At 40.7% G+C, this 19167-nt stretch overlaps 3 protein-coding genes across 3 annotated transcripts in view; all 3 read right to left on the bottom strand.

Annotated features, from left to right (window-relative positions):
* Window positions 1-5057, bottom strand: part of LOC146712710 (butyrophilin-like protein 2) — a 70262-nt gene extending 65205 nt beyond the window's left edge. The window contains exon 1 of the mRNA XM_085452170.1: window positions 4808-5057. Coding sequence (XP_085308296.1) covers window positions 4808-4844 — 37 coding nt within the window. The 5' untranslated portion in view covers window positions 4845-5057. The remainder of the gene's footprint in view (window positions 1-4807) is intronic.
* A 781-nt stretch (window positions 5058-5838) lies between these two features.
* LOC146712709 (uncharacterized) lies at window positions 5839-11799 on the bottom strand. Its single transcript, XM_085452240.1, has 4 exons — window positions 11368-11799; window positions 7663-7998; window positions 7428-7553; window positions 5839-7074 (listed from the first exon to the last, which is right to left on the bottom strand). The coding sequence occupies exons 1-3, from the start codon at window positions 11402-11404 to the stop codon at window positions 7429-7431; spliced, it is 498 nt and encodes a 165-aa protein (XP_085308366.1). The 5' UTR covers window positions 11405-11799; the 3' UTR covers window positions 5839-7074; window position 7428.
* A 4442-nt stretch (window positions 11800-16241) lies between these two features.
* LOC146712708 (C-type mannose receptor 2-like) lies at window positions 16242-18167 on the bottom strand. The gene is made up of 3 exons (XM_085452242.1): window positions 17773-18167; window positions 17268-17612; window positions 16242-16992 (listed from the first exon to the last, which is right to left on the bottom strand). Exons 1-3 carry the CDS (start codon window positions 18089-18091, stop codon window positions 16646-16648), a joined length of 1011 nt encoding a protein of 336 aa, XP_085308368.1. The 5' UTR covers window positions 18092-18167; the 3' UTR covers window positions 16242-16645.
* Window positions 18168-19167: the final 1000 nt, after the last annotated feature.

The raw sequence follows: 19167 nt of genomic DNA, 5'->3' as shown, positions 1-19167 counted from the left end.
CAAGAGCAACATTATCAACCACAAGAGCAGGAGCAGAAAAACATTAGTGGTAACTGAAACCTGATGAACATCTGCATTCCTGAGCTCTGACTCTGGCTTTTTACTGGTGAAGATGTCTGATGGTATTATTTGGTTTACCGGGCATTACTCACCAACAGGGAAACCACTGAAAAGTGGGGTGAAAAGAGGGGAGTGGACGAGAAGTGCTCAGTGTATCATGGGAAGTCCTCCCAGCACTTTGAGTGTACAGCAGCAGGGATGGTGAAAGGTTGATGTCTGATCTTAAAAGCAGAGAGGTTCTCTGTCTCCTGAACTGAGACTGTGCCCTTTATTCTGGATGCCTTCATTAAACATTCACAGGTTCTGTCTCCAGCTTAGCCAGTCCACCAAAGAAAAATCTCCTATGTATAAGTATTATAAGCAAATACTTTATAATGCAATGGCTAAAAACTCAGATTCACAACATCATTTGCAGTGGCAAAAGCAGACACATTCATCTTAGAGTTACAGGGGAGTCGTTCCATCTCGCATCAGCACATTTTTAGAGCATTTCCTGCTCATCCATCTGATTTGCATAAAAAGTGGCTGTAGATGGTTCTGTTCCTGCCGCTTTCATCTCCCTCAACCTCTTTTGTCCTTCCTTCCAGTTTTTTTAAGGATATACTACCTCTCCATTTGACCTCTAACCTTTGTCTACAGGACAGATTTTTTCACCTGTATGTTCATCTGGGGTTTGTTGCTGACCTTTGACCTGCAGCTGTAAATCTGTCAGTCTCCATTCTCCTGTCCCATCACTCATGGTGCAGGTGTAGTTGCCGACGTCGGTCCGTTGTGGTTTTCTCAGAGTGAGGCTGAAATCTCCAGTGTTCAGAGCATCGACCATCATTGATGTGCGCCCGCTGTAATGCTGGTTTTGTCCTGTAAGGTCATCTCCTCCTTCTTGTGTCATGTGGACAGTTTTGGGATCCAGATCACTGCGAGTCCACATCACTGTGGGTTGATCAGGAATGAAGCCTGAGAACCGGCAGGGCAGCAGAGCAACCTTTGCTTCCTCATACACCTGCACCAGCACAGCCAGGGCATGCTGGGAAACTGAGGACACATAAACACAGATTAGCTGCACGCTGTGAGTTTGTCTCAGAGACCACATTTATCTGCAGGGAGCAGAGTAGTCAGCCAATCACATTAACTGTAGTTTATTTTAATCATCAAGGGTTTTCAGCTGTAGTTGACAAAGTTAAAGTCTTGCACCTCTTTAGTCGAGCACATATCCATGAAACTGCAGTTTCTGTTCTGTTCAGTCTCACTGCTGCGTTCGACTCTGTTGAACATGAAATTCTAATACAAAGGTCTAACAGGTCAGGCACCTGACTGCCGCTCATCATTTCAAATGAGTAAAAATTCAATTTCAATCAGCAGTTTTCAATTTTTACAACTAAAAATACCATCAGGAGTTTCTTAGGGGTCTAAACTATAGTATAAATGTTGCTGATACTAAATGGTCTGCTTAAATAAGTTAATATATCAAAAATGTTTGTTTCTGTCTGCTGTGTAGGCACATTGAAATGTGCATTATGAAAAAATTGCATTGCTTTAGTTGAGTGCATTGCAGGGGAAGATCGTGTAACACTGATTCAAATTTTGCTAAAAAATAATCTCTGGGTTTTTTCTATAAAACTAGATCCTTGAAACATGAACTGTCTAATTGGTGCCAAGAAAAATGTTATTGATCTCAGAGGGAAATTCATCTGTCTGACATAACTCATCAGCCATTTGTATGAGAATTAAAAGCCTGATGAGTCAGTACTGATGGTTTCTGCTTCCATAAAGATGTTATGAAGTGGTCGATCAGAGTTGTGCATCTTTCCACCACTCCCCCCACTGTGCCCAGTCTGGCTCACAGAGACAGCTCTCCTCACCAGTTTGTCCAGTCTCCTTGCATCACTGTTCCTGATGCTGCCTCTCCAGCAGACTGCAGCGTAGAGCAGCACACTTTCCACCACAGACTGAACACCTTCAGTATTTAACTGCAGAGAGATCTTAGTTTTATTAACAAAACGAGGCTCTCGCCCCTTTTTTTATAGTTCGTCTGTGTTCAAGTTACAGTCTAGTTTGTTATCAGGGCGTAAACGTAGATATTTATCTTTGTTACCACCTCTGTGTGACACGAGCTTTCAAAGGCTAGAGAGGAGGCCTGAATCTTCATAGATCTGCTATCATTTCCTTTGTCTTTGAGGTGTTCAGTGTGAGGAAGATTTTATCCAGTCCAGTCGCTGAATCTTGTACACAACATGATGGCACCATCACCCAAGTATTCCTGGTTATGGTAGGACTCACAGTTGCATTTTCAGTCTGCTGTGAGCTTGTCTTTGAGTATGTTGGGTTGGATGTATTGAAAACATTAGAAAAATGAAAGAAAAAAACATATAGCCGGACACCTTATTTTTGGCACTGGCACAATACAGGCTGCTTTCCACGCTGCCTGCACCCAACACTACTGTACGACAGCTGGGCAGCAGGTTTCATCCATCCATCTTCTGCTTATCCAGATATGAGTCACTGGGGCAGACAGACCCAGGCCTCTCTCTTCCCACCACCCTCAGTTCTTAGGTGGAGAGTACCATGTCATTCAGGCTACGTCCACACGTACATGGGTATTTTTGAAAATGGAGATTTTCTGTTTTCGTTTTAAAAAATAATCCCGTCCACACATAAAGGCAGAAATGAAGGAAAACGCTGCTATGAACATGCCAAAGCAGCAGGTGGAGCTAGATTCCTAACCGTGTAGAAATGTTGGCCAATCAGAAGTCTAGAAGCCTCGGTGGGAAAAAGTAAACAAAGCTGGGGCATAGAAGCAGAACCGAGTCGTATGTGTGGAGGGACAGTAACTGTGTGTGTATATGTAAGCATTTAAACACTGCAGAGAGTACAAGTAACAGTAACAGTATTGTAGAAATGCGTTTCAGTGAAACAATAACGTGGCGCACAGTGTGACGCTGCGTTTTCTCCGTTCAGCTACAGTCTGACCATTTCACCGGGAAAGTTACATTAAACTTGAGAGGTGTAGAAGTGACTGCTTCTGTGCTGCTTCCTGTAGTGCTGCGTGCAAACACAGTGCAGAGCTTCTGCTAAACCACAACATTGTTTTTGCTGACAGTCCTGCAGACTCAAAACCATCAACAAGCATCCAGCCTCACTTACACACACAGACACACACAGTAGCGGTTTTAGATACGGGCGACACGGGCGGTTGCCCGGGGCAGCATCACGGGCATCGGCAAAAAATAAATAAAAGTTGCTCGTACTCATGCTGCCCCGACATCAGCCAGCGCATATTGGGAATGGCACAGGCACCGATTGGTTTTCTATCACCCTTTTGCTGGGAGTAAGGGCGCCCTTCGTTTGCGAGGTGCGCCTGCAGCACAGGGAGGAGAGGGCGGGGCGGTGGGGGAGTCTCTGACTGGCTGGAGCAGCATCTAATAACCAACTCGCAAAATAAAACAAAATAAAAACAAACCAACAAACACGAAAACAACAGACATCATGATACAGACTTATAATTTGCACCGATGTTTTTTCGAAATTCTATAAAGTGAGCGCGAGAGCCCTCGGTGCACCTGCTCGCTGCTGAAGTCAAAGTAAACTTTATTGTCATCTCCGCTACAGACAGTCCAGCATATAGAGAGACGAGACGACGAGGCTCCAGTTACAGCAGTGCAAGTAAACAATATATATAAGAAGAGTAAGAAAATAAACATACACTTTAGGACTCGGGGTAAAGGGCTCAATAACAATTTAAAATTTACAGTTTGATGATTTAAAGTCTCACACACAACCTGTCGAAAGGGGAGGGGCCAGCTGCTTCCAAATAGAGCACATTTCATTCATAATGATGTAAATCCAAGCCCATTATGGATTCATGATTTGAATCCTGGGTTGTGTGAAATCTCAGAAATGCACCCTCGACAAAGTGAATCTGTGAACTAAGGTGTAGGTGTGTTAGATCATGTTGTGGTGATCCTTGGGTTGGGGGATGGGTGTTCATACTGGAGTGCAAAATTAAAACCAAGATGGACAAGAAAAGTTCAAAGCCATCAGGTCCTCAGTTTAGAAAAAATAGAAAAGAAGAGGAGGAGAAACGAGCAACAGATGCAGGTAAGCAGATGTGTCATTGGATCATGGCAGGTCATCCTGAACCAATCAGAATCAGAATACTTTATTAATCGCTAAGGTAATAATGTGGGTTACAGTTGCTCCAAGAAGAAATGGTAAAAATAGCAACAGTAACAGACTAAACTCCAAACATTACATTATGTTACAGATTTTAATATTAATTAGTCATTGTCAGTTGTTGATTTGTCCTGTTCTCATTGTGTGACGAATTATGATGGCTGTTTGGTAGCCGTTTGCATACTATGCATACTCTCTCTCTCTTCATATGTGCGTGTGGTGGTTGGGGGGGGGCGCGCCAGAGGGAGTGTTCGCCCGAGGCGCCAAACAGGCTAGGACCGCCACTGCGTACACACACACACACACAGCACCAAGTTTCCTTTGGTCACATATGAAATGTGAGTCCGAGCTTCAGCTACACAACAACACACACAGCAGCTGATTGTAACATGAGCTCATCTGAAAGGCACCAAGAAGAATCCAGAGATTTGAAAGTTGCTGCTTTGGATTGTTAGTTTGATCTGAATCAGAATCCAGTGTTTGATGGAAATCTCCTCCTGCTGCACTTCAACACATTAAAGAGAGAGAGATGAAAGAAAAGCTGATGATGAGAGCAGAGAGAGGAAGGTGTACTTACCGTGCAGGAGGATCACAAACACCACAAACATCTTCATGTTCCTGTCAAACTCAGAGACTCTTTAAAAGCCCTTCAGGACATCAGCTCACAGCAGCTTCACTTTCCTCTGCTGATCATCTACTGACACTCTCACACTGCTTCAGACGGGACATGAGGCTGACGGCTACAGTACCCACTGTGACCATGTCACAGCTGATCCACAGAGTTAAATCAAAGTCTGTGAGGAGAAGTGTGAGCAGACGGGTCAATAAGGTGTGTCTGTGTCACAGATCATTTACAGCCCGACTCGACCAAACTTCAGTAAAGCAGCAATAAGATGTGAACTTTGAAAAAAAACAAAACAAACTTGTTAATGTTTAAATTTGGTTCTTGAATGACGAGTTTACAGTTTCAGGTCGGTGTTACAGTCTGTATGTAGAGAAGAACAGAAACTCAAACTCTGTTAAACTGAACCTGCAGCCGAGCAGGTCAGGACTTCCTGTAAGATCTTAGTTTTTACTCTCTGATGGTTTAACTTCAGCTTTTCAGCACATTTATTTAAAATTACAGTCAAAACCCATAAAACACTTTAAACCAGCTGCAGGTTTGATGTGTTTCATTCATTTAGTGTCATTAAATAAGTGAACAGCCTCACCCTGTGTAAACATGTCTTTCATTCCAGATCAGTTAATGTGATGCTGTTAATGTAACACTTTGAATCAAAGCTGAAAGTCACATGTTGGTCGTGCAGCTGCACACAGGATCTAAATAAAGGCTTTACTGAAGCTTCGATGCCTCGTTTTAAATGTAAAGCTTCTCAAAGAGAAACAAAGAAGAAGAGGCAGTCAGTGAATGTGACACAGACAGAGGGTAAAATCAATGATTAACTTCTACAGTTCAGGACAGAAGGACTCTGGGCTTTGTTTCAAAAACCGTGTTAACGACAGACGTTTTACAGGCTCAGAATGGACTTCAGTCTTTTCTGGGTGTGACAGAAAGAAGCTGCTCTAACAGCCCACATGCTGATATGAATGAATAACAACCATAAATTCAGATTTATTGTAAATTAAGTGTGTCTGTAAATAAACTGTAAAACAGGAGGTAATAACATCTCTCCTTCATCTGTGGAAATAAAGCTTCTTCTTTTTCTTCAATATTCAGATTCATTATATTTACAATGCTGTGATTTTACTGTGTTTGCTCAGACCCAGCAGACTGAAGGATCAATGCATTTTTGAATAGATCAAAAAGCGCCCAGCAGCGCCCCCATGTGGCCACTCATGACCCTGTATTTATTTGAAACTTTCCCACGCTCACAGAGCAGCAGCTTCCACATCCACACTCATGATGTTCACTGGTCTCGGGTTTATTTTAAAACTGTTTGAAGAAAATATAAAGTTTAAATAAACTTTATTTTCTGTTGCGTTTAGGTTTATGAAACAGTTCAGGGTGTGGGAAAGCTTTAAGATCACACAAGTGGATTAATGAAACATTTTCATGCTCCCCAGTTAGACTGTTACTCTCACGTGTGATTGAAAACATACTGATGGAACAAATGTGCTTCACTGACGTCTAAAACACACGAGGCTGCTGTGACTCAGGGGGATGAGCAGGTCATCGACAAATCAGAAGGTTGATGGTTTGCTTCCCCTTTGCAAATAAAATCTGTTTGGGCAGCTTGTTGATGTGAATGTTAGATAGAAAGCATTTATGTAGAAACACTGTCTGAGTGAGTGATTTACTTTTTGTCTCACTTGATACAAGATATTTTTACTTGAAATAATGAAAAATCTGCCAATAGAACAAGTGGAAATTCAAGATTCACTGGCTAATAAGTTCACATATCTTACTGAAATATTACTCTTTAGCTGCTTTTGTCTTATTTTAAGTGTCATGACTTTTTTTTCACAAGAAATAAGACAAACATACTTGGTAAGATTTTGAGTTTTTAAAGCGTGCCCCCGATGGTCACCAGCAGAGTCAAAAAGGAAAAACTGCCCTGCTAGAAAACAGCTTAACATCAGTACAACACAGAAAACAGACAGTTTGGTGTGTGTGTCCTGTCCAGAGTGTAATATCCAGTATTAAGGACCTCTGACCTCAATCTAAACAGCAGTTATATATTTAGGTTAACAGATCTGAATCATTTTCACTTTGGCTGTTTTTAGCATGCCAGTTAAACCATCAGATGTGGACAGCCATGTTTGTAGTTTGAGCACCTCCAGTCCACTGTAGTTTCCTGAGGTAGGTCAGCTGTGGAGCAGAGCAAGCTTCTCCTCTTACATTTCCTAAAGAACGGAGAGGAAAGCAGCAGAACATGTGTCTGTTCGGCTAAACCCCTAAACATGAATTCAATTCAATTCAATTCAATTCAATTTTATTTATATAGCGCCAAATCACAACAAAAGTCGCCTCAAGGCGCTTCATAGATACAGAGAAAAACCCAACAATCATATGACCCCCTATGAGCAAGCACTTTGGCGACAGTGGGAAGGAAAAACTCCCTTTTAACAGGAAGAAACCTCCGGCAGAACCAGGCTCAGGGAGGGGCGGCCATCTGCTGCGACCGGTTGGGGTGAGAGAAGGAAGACAGGATGAATGCAGTCATACAAAAGGACAACACAGCAAGACACAGACTCACATTACTTCTCTGCTCTGTGCTGTAATGCTTCACTCCTGAGAGCACCGTAGACATAAGCTATGCAAACAAGGATGACCACAACACAGAATGAAGTTATCATAAACCTCTCTACGAACACAGATCCTGCTGGGAAAAAACAACAGAAAATTAATATCATCCAACATATTTTAACCTGGGCCTGAGTCTGGCATTAGTCTTTGATCTGTGGTTACAGCAGGTGTCATTTATTTATTACCTTTCACTTGCAGCCATATGTGTCTCACTATCAGTTCTTCTCCATCAGTGATGGAGCAGGTGTATTTTCCACTGTGAGACTCTGCTGGTTTTCTCAGAGTCAGGCTGAAGTCTCCAGAGTCCAGAGCATCAGGTCTCATCGATGTGCGCTCGCTGTAACGCTGGTTTTGTTCTCTAAGATCATCTCCTCCTTCTCGTTGTCGGTGGACAGTTTTGGGATTAAGATCATTGCGAGTCCACATCACTGTGGGGTTCTTAAATATGACTCTTGAGTACTGGCAGGGTAATAGGACAAACATTTTCCCCTCATTCACCTCCACCACCACAGCCTGGGAAACTGTGAGCACATAGAAAAACACAAATTAGCTCCATATTTTGAGGTTGTTTGCAGGAGTGCAGGTAACTTATTTATAAGGACAAGAGATTTTTTCAACATTATGCACTCCACACTGTATATAAATGCCACTTGTTTTGCACATATTCAACTCTGTATATTTTATATATTTTATTATTATTATTATTATTTTATTTTATTTTTTTACTATTTAATTTGTAAAAATGTGTATACACACACACACACACACACACACACACACACACACACAAACACACACACACAAACACACACACGTAGGACAATATTTAGTATACACATCCAGAAATGCATACACTATTATATATTGTACATATATTTATTAGTTTCAGGTTGGCCATTCTTGTATTTTGCTCGTTTGTGTTGTTGTGTTTGCACATCTCTGTTGCTTGTGGGGCTCGCACACAAGAATTTCACTCGCATGTGCTGTGCCAGTGTGCCTGCACATGTGATGTGACAATAAAAGTGATTTGATTTGATTTGATTTGATTTGAGATACTGAAATCAAAGAGCATTCAATCAGCACATGTCGAACTTCTCTGAAAAATCTGCACTCTGTGAGGGAAATGGGAATAGTCCAGTCTGAGTGCACCAGTTCAACCAGGGAAACATACAGATTCGTTTCAGGTTCCAAGACTGAAGTTAATGCCTTTAATGTCATTGTAACCGGTAAAATCAAACTCAAGCAGCTTGACTGTATTCAAATAATGGTTTTAGATTTGACAAGCCTGCAGCACTGGGAATATAACATTGACCATTAAATAAAACAAATGACAGCAAAACCAGCAAGTGTTGATCCTCCATCAGTCTCCTCTGCATACATTCGTCACATTCCTGTTATCCTCCTGGAGGATGTAAAATCATTCCTACCCAAGACATCCTCTTATTTAATGCTGGTTGGTCTAAAATGTCTCAGATTCTGAGCTGGGTTAGGTGACTGTGAAGATCATAGTATATGATTAACACCATCTCAGCATTCATTAAATCATTTGCTTGCAACCTACTTGTAATTGGTCAGTAACTTGGTCAAGACAAGGCTGAAGTTTAAAACAGTTAATAAATAAATAAAATAATAATAATATTAATAATAATAATAATAATGAGAAAATCCAGGAAATCTCCAGGCCCAAATTGATTTTTTACAGACTTTTATTAAAAAAAAAAAAAAAAACATGGTCTGCTTCAGTATTAACTAATTGTCCCTATTCTTACCATTTTAGGTTCTACGCCATCATGTTTGTCTTTAATGGGCAGGATTAACAGTTGTGGAAATATTTGAAGTGCCTCAATTCTATGCTTTATATTGACTAAAATGCCATATAACCATATAGTGTAGTATTAAGTGGACACAGGCCTGAAAATAAAGGCATTCGACTACGTGTCCTTGGAGGGTAGAAGGCTGTAGACTCTCGCCCACGCTTGCCTGGGAGAAAGTAGATAACAGGGGAGCATCTTCTAGTGGAAAGTTACTGAAACACTGTTGATCAGACTAGAGAGGGACCAGCAGATTGATTGTTTGATTGTAACTGATTGTTTATTCTGGGAAAAAAAGGAATGGGATATTGCACTGTTTTATGATGCATTATACTGCTGATTTATAAGAAATACTGTTTGCAGAGCATCATGGCCTTGCTTTTCTGATTACAAAGAGAACAGAACATACAGGAGGAGAAAAACAGGAAGCCAAGGTCATGACTTAGGCTCACTGAGAGAGAGAGAGAATGTGAGTGCTGAGTTTGGAGGAGGGGCCAAAGCTATAAGAATGTGAGAAATGGTCACGTGGACACTTCGAGAGTTTGCCAGACACCCTCCTGTGCATATCTCCCGTCCAGACGTTTGTAATGCTTAAAGAGTTTGTATGGAATAATGAGAAGTGTATGGATTAAAGAGATTGTTGATTCAGCATTAAACACCGAGTGTTGTTCTTCCTTCAGCCTGAAGGTCAAAGAGTTGGGGATTTGACACAGTGTAAAAATGATGCTACTACCAACATTTCTACATGTATTTGAATGCCTTCCAGTCCTAATTCTCAAACCCTTTTTTAAATCTCTGGTTTTCTTAATCAATTATTTATTTGGAATGGTAAACATCTAAAACTGAGGAAAGCTCTTCTTCAAAGACCCAAGCCGGTGGGAGGCTTAGCCCTTTCCAATTTCCAGTACTACCATTGGGCCACAAATATCAGGAATGGGCTATTACTCTGTTTTATGATGCATTATATTGGTGACGCTACAATCTTGAACTGTCATCACCAGTTTGGGTCATCATGGTTTCTTTACCTGTGACTTTAGGCTTATCCCTTTCTCTTGCCTAGTAATAATAGAGTAGTCCATCAACCTCTTAGAATTTGGTCCCAGTTTAGGAAGAGCATTGGCCACCAGGCTTTTTCACTTCAAGGCCCAATTGGAGCAAATGAATTGTTTTTTCCTTCAGTGACGGTGTTCCACATCTGGCACAGAAAGGGTCTAAAATCCTTTGCAGACTTATGTGTAGATGGACAATTTGCAAGTGTTGGCACTGCTGCTCTTCAGTGTTTTTGCTTTTTACAGGTCACACACTATGTGCAGACACTGACAGTACGATTCCCTCAAAACAGACGATCCTGTAGATGATTTTTTAATTCTCAAACGAACATCAGTTCTTTACTATTTCATTTACAATTTACAATGTTCTCCAGTAGCTTTCATTAAGACTAAATTAGAAAAAGACCTTAACATTCATATCAGAGATCAACTGCGGCATTCTATCCTTGGCCAAGTCTACAATATATCAGTGTGTGTTCGAAACATGCTTATTCAATTTAAGATCATGGGGAGCACTGGTCCAGGGCTAAGTTGGTGTGCATATATGCAGAGGTGGACCCAACCTGTAGAAGGTGTAGAGCTGCTCCTGGTACATTGCTTCACATGTACTGGTCCAGTCCTTCACTGGACACACTCTGATTTCTCTACTATGTCTTAAGTCCTGCGGCATCAAATTAAACCAGATCCCCTCTGTGCTAGTTTTGGTGCGCCAGAACTCAAAGTTGCCACATTCCAGATTTAGAGCATTAAACAAATGTTTTAACCCTCATAACTTCTTAATGAAAACACATAATAAGCCATTAAGCAACAAGCCATGAACTATATTAATGAAATCAATCATCCCCATTGTTTCCATTTTACTTGAAATAATTTGTGTAACAATAGTTTATAGTTTTAAATATATAACAGATTATAAATTCTACGTATCATAATCAACATTTTATAAAAATGACAGTAATATCATTTGCCTCATGTAAAATAGAGTAAAATCATCATTAATGATAATACTAATAATTGAAGGTAACAGTACCGTTCACAAGTAGCAGAGACAGTAGAAACATCTTCATCCTGCTGTAAATGAATCCTGCTAATTTGCTGCTGACTCAAATGAACTGCGTCACATGACTCCATCACATGACTCTATCAGCTGACGCAGAGAGACGCAATAACTTCCATTTCCAAAAAGACGTCTCTATGTGTGAACCACAGAGAAGGCCATTACTGCAAATACTGAACAAAACCAGAAGAAACATCTTACTGCACTCACTCAAGAAAATGATTTTTTGCAACTCTGGTGCTTTAATAGGTGCATCAGTTTCTTCTGTTCATGTCTAAAGATATTTTTAAAAAAGGAAGTCAGAGCAGGAGTTTTATTGTTCCAGCTAAGCAATGTGTGGATATCATAGCATAAAACATTAAACACCGTCATGAATGCAGAGAATAACCCTAATCCCATATCTGACAGCCTACAGGCCTCCAGTGCATGCTGGGAGGCATGGACATGGAGGTATGTATGTTAATTTGGTCACATGTGCCTTAAGTGAAACAGCTGCGGAGTCCAGACGTTGGCGTTCACACAGCATCAGCAACAGGCTTTACATTAAGGAGCTCACAGGAGTCAAAGCTGAGGAACAAACTCTTCCTCTGTACAGACAGATTTACTGGTTTCACTGAAGTTAGTGAGGAAGACAATGATACTGGTGCATCTCTTGTTCTTACTCGCGCTTCAACATTTGCTTCAGTAAATTTAAAGGTTTCAGAAGTTTCACATAATGCCCGAGGCAAAGATTGTCGTTTTATTTCTCAGATGATCTAACACATAAAAGTGTGAACAGTCACATCTTGACTCTTTCTTACTTCCTGTTTTCTGCGTTTAATCTTTTTCTCCTTTTTTGTTCCTCAGTTTTAAAACGCATTAAGCTGGCTTTAGGATTATTGTGGTTAAGCACAGATTAAAGCAAAGCTCAAAAACTCCAGGTCACATGTTTATGTGTCTTTATCTTCACGGCACGGGTGTGTTTACCCTTAAAAAAATGTTTCAGCATAAAAGCCTTAAACAGAGGTCAAGCTGGAGATGTTGGCTCTTTACTCGTGGTACCAAACATCCGGCTGGGATGAGACTCCACCAGTGGTGTGATGGGAAAGTTAAAGACTCTGGAGTGAGATTTGGAAGTACAGGGATGCAGCTGATATCAACCCATTTCAAAAACTTGCCATGGCTGCTGTGTCTGTGTTGTCCTTGCCACACTCAAATGCTGAAGTTGAGAGAGCATTCAGCCAGATGAGTGAGGTAAAAAGCAAACTTAGAAATCGGATGTCCTTGCAGAGCCTTCTCCATCCTGTACATCCGATATGGACTGAAGCTGTCTGGTGAGGCTTGCTATGAGCACCAGCTGCCTGACAATGTTTTGCAGCTTTTTGGCACATCAGCTGCGTACTCATTTAAGTCAAATGCTACAGTTGCTGAACTGTAGAGAATCTTGACAAAAATGAGGATGACCCACTGCTTCTGTGAGCCAGCACAGTCTGGATGTCTGGAAAAAACCCCAATCAGCCTGAATTAGGACCAGACTAGTCCCCATCATTTTTTCGCATTGCCACTGTTTATTTCTACTGTCTGTTTTTGGTCCATTTAGATTGCTAATGTAGTTTGTTAACAACATTATTGTTAAAATGTTCTTCTTTTACCCTTAGTCTTGTGTGGTTTAAAACTACTTTAAAAAGGAAGAAAAAAAAGTAACTCCGCCAGAGTGCCTATTTTGGGTCACTTTTGCCGGTCCCAAGCCCGGATAAAGGAGGAGGGTGGGATGATATGATATTAAAACAATAATTGCTAAAAGAAATGTAACTTGTAGTTGTAAATATAAATTTCCAAATGCATTTAGGATGTTTTTTACTCACTTATTTCTCTCTCCTACAGCGTAGTTTACAAGCATGCAAATTAGGCGATGACATCATTTAGCGACTTCTAGCAACTTTTAGGACAGCCAATAGCGATTTTCCTTACTGAGGAGTTGGCAACACTGATCTGAGAAAGCAAGACCGAGACAGTGAGACCAAGACAAGACTGAGACCACGTAAAAGTGGTCTCGAGACCAAGACCGGTCTCGAGACATCCAACTCTACCTTGTACTTGACCATTTTCATAGGAATGTTTTTGTTAAGCCATTGAACTTTGACCTATGAACCATTCAAACATAAGGAAGGCACAAAAAGCAGTCTGTCACAAAAACACATTGTTGTCTTTCCTGTAGTCGTATCTACGAACAGTGCTAAAGGTAACGCAGCCTGACAGCAATAGAAGAGCATCTTTCTCCGACATGTTGATCAGCAAAGAGCCATTGGCTGAAAACCTGGCATTTCTCAGTTTGCTGTGCAGTGTGTCCTTAAAAAAGTTGTCCTTCCAAACCAGTGGAGGACAAAGGAAGAAGCAGCAGGCCTAATAATCTATCTACAGCAGGTGGACAGCATGAGAAAATCATGTCTTAAGAAACAGACACACCATGCACTGGTGAGAGATGAGAGATGAGATAGCCTTTATTTGTCAGTTGCAGGTCTTTTGCCCACAACCGAGATGACAGACCTTGCCGACCGTACATACAATACAAACATCACATTGGGGAGACAGGTCAGGCCAGGTAGCCACTGCCACATGGAAAGCATCTAACTGTGAAGATTGGGACGGTGGTCCAAACACACTGTCAATGCAGTCAAAGCACAACTGGATAAAAAAAACACACAACAGAGAACAAAGGCAGCCAACGTCCAAAGAGGAGCAAAGGCCATATATCTGTAGACCTGCTGCATATGTAGTGCTTAAAGTAGCCCCACTCACTGATATATTACTATTACTGCTACTCCTACGACTACTAATATTAATAATTCTAGTAATGATGATATTTTCAGGACAAAGGGGAAAACGCATTTAATGCTGGCATGTTTAAGAAGAGAAACATGTAGGTAGTAAATGATAACTGAAGCCCGGAGGTTAGTGTTTTTATCTTTAAATTTTTTAAACCTTTGTTTTTGTGTTTTTTTATTGTTGTCTTACTTATTTTTCTACTTTTTCTGGTGCATTCGCTTCCGATTCAAAGACTGGGGATTGTCCACATTGAAGACGCCCAATCAGAGAGAAAATCAGCTTCCTCGTGGTGGAACATCGGCCTTTATGTTTCGCTTTTGTCAACCTGTGTTAACCTTGTGCTCCCTGTGCCTGCAGTCATCCATGCCCACATCATGTCTATATTGAGTCCATCCTTTAATGACCAGGTGTGGACATTTATACGCCATCCAACCATTACCCAACCTGGACGCCAACATGACATTCAACACTTGGAATTCAAACTGGGTGATTTTTTGGACGTTAATTGGACGTCTATGAAATGTGCAGGAAATTTAAATGATTAATAAGTTTGTTTGTTTTTTTACAATTATCAGTATGACACATGAGAATACAGATTATTTATAAACACACACGATGTGCTATGTGTTAGCCTATTGATTTTTTCAGTGTGTGTACCTGTTTTTATTTAACTTGTTTATTTAGAATCAGAATACTTTATTGATCCTCAGGGGAAATTATTTTTGGTTACAGTGATCCAGTATAAACAAACAGTAACAGAGACAGACAATACACCATGTGAGAATAGCACAATAAAATAATTTCAATTAATCACCTTATTTGTTTGTAACCAGGTTAAAAATGTGATTGATTTAAATGTATTGAAATACTAAAAACATTGAAACCATAAACTGTAAAATAATAATGTTTAAAATATTCAAACAAATTTTTAAATGCCTTTTAAAAGGAGTACAGTGTGTTTAACAAGTTTAAACGAGCATTTACATTATGTATGGTTCATTTTTACAAGTTTCCTGTTTTATTGTGAAATGCTTCTGAGAGGAAGTGACTGTGGTTGTGATCGGTGACTCTAAGTTTGTGCCAGTGTGTATGAACTGGACTATCTCCTCAACAGTCTTTGTGGATGTTCATGTTTTACAAACTGTCTGTGAGAAGCTGGAGACATTTCTGCTCCACATCCACTGAGCAGCTGCTCACTTTTGTCTTAGCCCAGGAGCCCACATACAGAGGTCCTAAGGACACCAACACAGACATTAAAAGAAAATGTTGACCGGTGTTACAAAATAAACCTTTAGTGGACAAAATTGGAAGTCCAAATGAACTTTTGAAAGATGTTACTCCGACGTGACTTTGCGCAGTGCGAGTGACATGTAAACATAACAATGTATCAACTGCAGAGCACTCATATGAGGTCCGATGTCACATACACACTCCTAACTAACAAAGCTCTATCAGACTGATTTAAGACTTATGTTATTACCGGGCGTCAGCACGTCAAAATTTTCCAAACTACTGATGTCTGTTGTCTTTTTGGTGGCTCCATAATCTGCCTCCAACGGCCATGCACGCTTGTGAAGTTCCTAAAATCACCTTCGATCTAGATCTTTGTCTTTTCAACAGCTCAAATCACATAATGAGGCAGTGACATCATTTCAAAGAAACAAGGCCTCATTTGTCTTTGGTCTATGGGTCTCTTTGGGCCTCGACACAGGCTTCATTTGGACATGCCCCCTGTGCTCAACACAGAAGATACATTTCATCATTACATTAATGCCACATGGAAAGCATTAGCTGAAGTTAATATAGTATACTATGATGTATGTAGTGTGTACCTGTAAATCCAGGTAGTTGTGGTATTGCATTTGTTTGATGCGCATTTTCTTTTACTGGCTTGGAACCAGCTGTAAAAATGCATCATGTTAACTTTGCTCTTAACTGGTCTTATCATTAAGAGGAGCTGTTTGTATTAGCTAATGTGAAAGCTGTAACAGTGACAGACTTGGTTAAATGAAGGTTTATTTGTCTTCATGAACACATGATCAGATCATAGAGCTCATATGGAGTCATGACACAAACATGGTTTTACCTGCTTTTAGTGACAGGCTTTGTAATTCAAGCTGAGGATACAATGGAGCGATGCAAAGATTTACAGCACATGAAGCAGAAACATTAAAACCATCACCTTATCTGAACTAAATACAACAAACATCCTGCTACAGTTTAATAATGAACCAATCCAGCAACAATGAAGGAAGAAACCAAGATGCTCCTGACTCTGGTAAAGGAGAGGACATGAAACACAGACTGCTCTCTGCAAATGTCTAAGCTGCAGGTAAAAATCTGTTGGTCATTTTCAAATCCAGAGACTGTAAACACTGAGCAGAAACACAGAGTTCACCCCAGAACATCTACATGTGCAGCTAAGAAGTGACTTTAGGTTTAAACTTTAGTGTTTTATACAAATAAAATTAAATGTCTCATTCTCCCTCTGACTGACCCACTCGTGCTGCCCTCCTGTGGTCATGGCTGCAGACATGTCACAGTCTTCAGTCCTTCCCCCTGAAGCCCACCTCTCATAGCACACTAGGTTGTCATTGACCCAGAACCATAAATCCAGAGTGCAGGAGTACTGCAGTCCCAGCCACACGAAAGGAGTCGAGGCGTTTTTGGCTCTTTCCTGGACCCATCGCTGTTCCTCAAGGTTGCTGATTGAAACCAGGCCATGATGTGTCTGTCTGCAGTAATTCAAGGCTTCCTCCCAGGTTTTGTTTTGGCTGATCAGGATCAGTTTATCTGCCACAAAATCAGAGACAACATCAGTCAGTTAAATCTGGAGTTAAAATATCGGGACGTTTGGTCCAGTTTCACTGGAAGAACAAAAGAAAACATTTCAGTGATTCTTCAGATGAATCAGTCGCTCTACAGAGAAATCTCTGTTCCAACCATCAGCTAAACATCTTCACCTGCAGAAATAAGTGGCTGAAGAAACATACTGACCTAAATCCTCTCAGAGACTCCAGCAGTTCATCTGTTGGACAAACAGCTGAGATAAATCTGTGTAAACTCACCATCATAGCAGAAGAAAGGCTTTCTGTGGTCACATCCAGCAGAGCTCCATCTTCCTGATCTCTCTAACAGAGTCGTAGCACATGTCCTGTTGTTTAGTCCATCATTAAATGAGTCCATGTCCCAGTATCTGAAAGAGAAGTTACTCCCATCTGACCACCTCCAGTTGTCTCTGAACAGGCCGATCCACGAGGCTGTAGACTTCTGCAGCGTCTTAAACTCTTCACTGTATATCTGATCGAGTCCACTGGTCAGGTCAGTGTGATGCTGTCTGCAGTAGTTCTGAGCCTGAGTCCAGGTCTTCTTCTCCATAATCAAATGAAAGGTTTTGTTGTCTTTCATCGTTTCTGTCGAGTCAACAGAAAAACACAAAAACATCTTTATCAGCTAATTTGTTTCATTCTTCAAACTGTCTCTTTCAGGAACATATGATATAACACAGATTATAAACTACATTATAACATTATTAAATATTGTATTATCATATTACTGTTCACATATTCTCACCGTCATAGCAGATGAACTGAAATGTGTCACTACATGGAAAATCTTCCCACTTGTCTACTGTCCTCACACAGTTCTCAGGGTATGCTCCATCATTTGGCTGTCCAGCTGCCCAACAGGTCTTATTTTCAGTGTATTCCTCCCCCGGCAGAGACCAGTGCCACCTCCTGTTGTCTCCTATTGTGATGTTGTACAGTCCAATCCAGGCTTCTGTTTGATTCTGTGCAGAGTCTTGAAGTCTTCTCATGTCTGTCAGGTCAAACACTTTGGCCAGGTCTGTGTAGCTCTCTCTGCAGTATGCCCGTGCTTCATCCCAGCTCATCTCTTCTTTAATAAAGTGGTACTCATACAGCTGACATGTGATGAAGACACACTGACCTGAAACAGAAGAAATACTGTTGAATATCTGCTGATACAAGCAGGAAACTCATGTTCCCATCAAACTGTCCAGTTTACAGGTCAATCCTTGATTGTCTCAGTAAGAGTTCATTTGTTTAATGAGTCCTGATCAAACTAAAGGATTTCAGGTGGAAACAATCAGGAGCCCTGGTAAAATGATCACTCACCCATCAGCAGAAGCAGAACAGACTCCACTGCATCGTCGCTCTGTCACATGAAAATGACTTTTCTTTCATTTGGAGGAAACAATGAATCCAGCAGCTCTTCAGTGTTTGATGGACACGCAGCACTTTATATTAAACACAGATATCTAGTTTGTCACACACTGCTGTAAGAAATATATGATTGTTCTTAATAAATGATCATCTGTTTAAAATTGTCCAAGAAGAAAAAAGCAACAGTTCAAATGTGGTCCACACAGCACCTCTGTACACAGACATGAAATGAGCCTGCAGGTTTGAAACTTACATCTGGTTCTTCTCTGGTGTTCATGCAGACAGCTGTGCAGTAAATAACCATCTGTACTAACACACACTGTCTTTGTACTCAGTATTTGAATTTTAAGATACAAATTTCCCTCTGACACAAAGACACAGTGTAGATATGAGTTTTGAAAGGACTTGTTTGCATTAAGCTATGGAAAAATAACAGGAACTGTCTCACTGTGGACTGTCCATCCAGATAAATGAGGAAGTGTGATAATAATATGTAAATATAACTTCCTACTGTTTGTGGTGCAGGTGAGAGACAGTCTATGACTCTCTTTTATATCTCAGGTTTTAAACACCAGTTTCTCCAGTAAATTCTGAAGGAATATGTAAATTATCAACCTTTTCCTTCTTACTTTATGTTACTGGGTGTACTGGTTAGTTGGGAAATCTATATTGCAGACAGATGTGAATGTGAACATGAATGGTTGTCTCTGTCTGTGTGTTAGCGCTGCTAACAGAGTCTGGTGACATGTCCAGGGTGTGCCAAATGATCACCTTGAGTCGTGAA

Source organism: Copadichromis virginalis, linkage group LG3 (assembly GCF_057382275.1).
Source record: "Copadichromis virginalis isolate Kocher_CV1m ecotype Utaka linkage group LG3, C_Virginalis_male_GT1.1, whole genome shotgun sequence".
In the NCBI taxonomy this organism is placed as follows: Eukaryota; Metazoa; Chordata; class Actinopteri; order Cichliformes; family Cichlidae; genus Copadichromis; species Copadichromis virginalis.
The sequence above is the reverse complement of the archived record's forward strand: the minus strand, read 5'-3'. Positions and strand labels throughout refer to the sequence as shown.

What these genes read in the sequence shown, in the direction of transcription:
- LOC146712709 (XM_085452240.1), bottom strand. Translation starts at nt 11,404, where the DNA reads ATGAAGATGTTTCTACTGTCTCTGCTACTTGTGAACG. An exon ending in GTCTCTGCTACTTGTGAACG is followed by an intron (nt 7,999 to 11,367) that starts GTACTGTTACCT and finishes ATGTGCTCACAG; the next exon opens with TTTCCCAGGCTGTGGTGGTG. An exon ending in CATATGGCTGCAAGTGAAAG is followed by an intron (nt 7,554 to 7,662) that starts GTAATAAATAAA and finishes GTTTTTTCCCAG; the next exon opens with CAGGATCTGTGTTCGTAGAG.
- LOC146712708 (XM_085452242.1), bottom strand. Translation starts at nt 18,091, where the DNA reads ATGAGCTGGGATGAAGCACGGGCATACTGCAGAGAGAGCTACACAGAC. An exon ending in TCAGTTCATCTGCTATGACG is followed by an intron (nt 17,613 to 17,772) that starts GTGAGAATATGT and finishes TTGACTCGACAG; the next exon opens with AAACGATGAAAGACAACAAA. An exon ending in GCCTTTCTTCTGCTATGATG is followed by an intron (nt 16,993 to 17,267) that starts GTGAGTTTACAC and finishes ATTTTGTGGCAG; the next exon opens with ATAAACTGATCCTGATCAGC.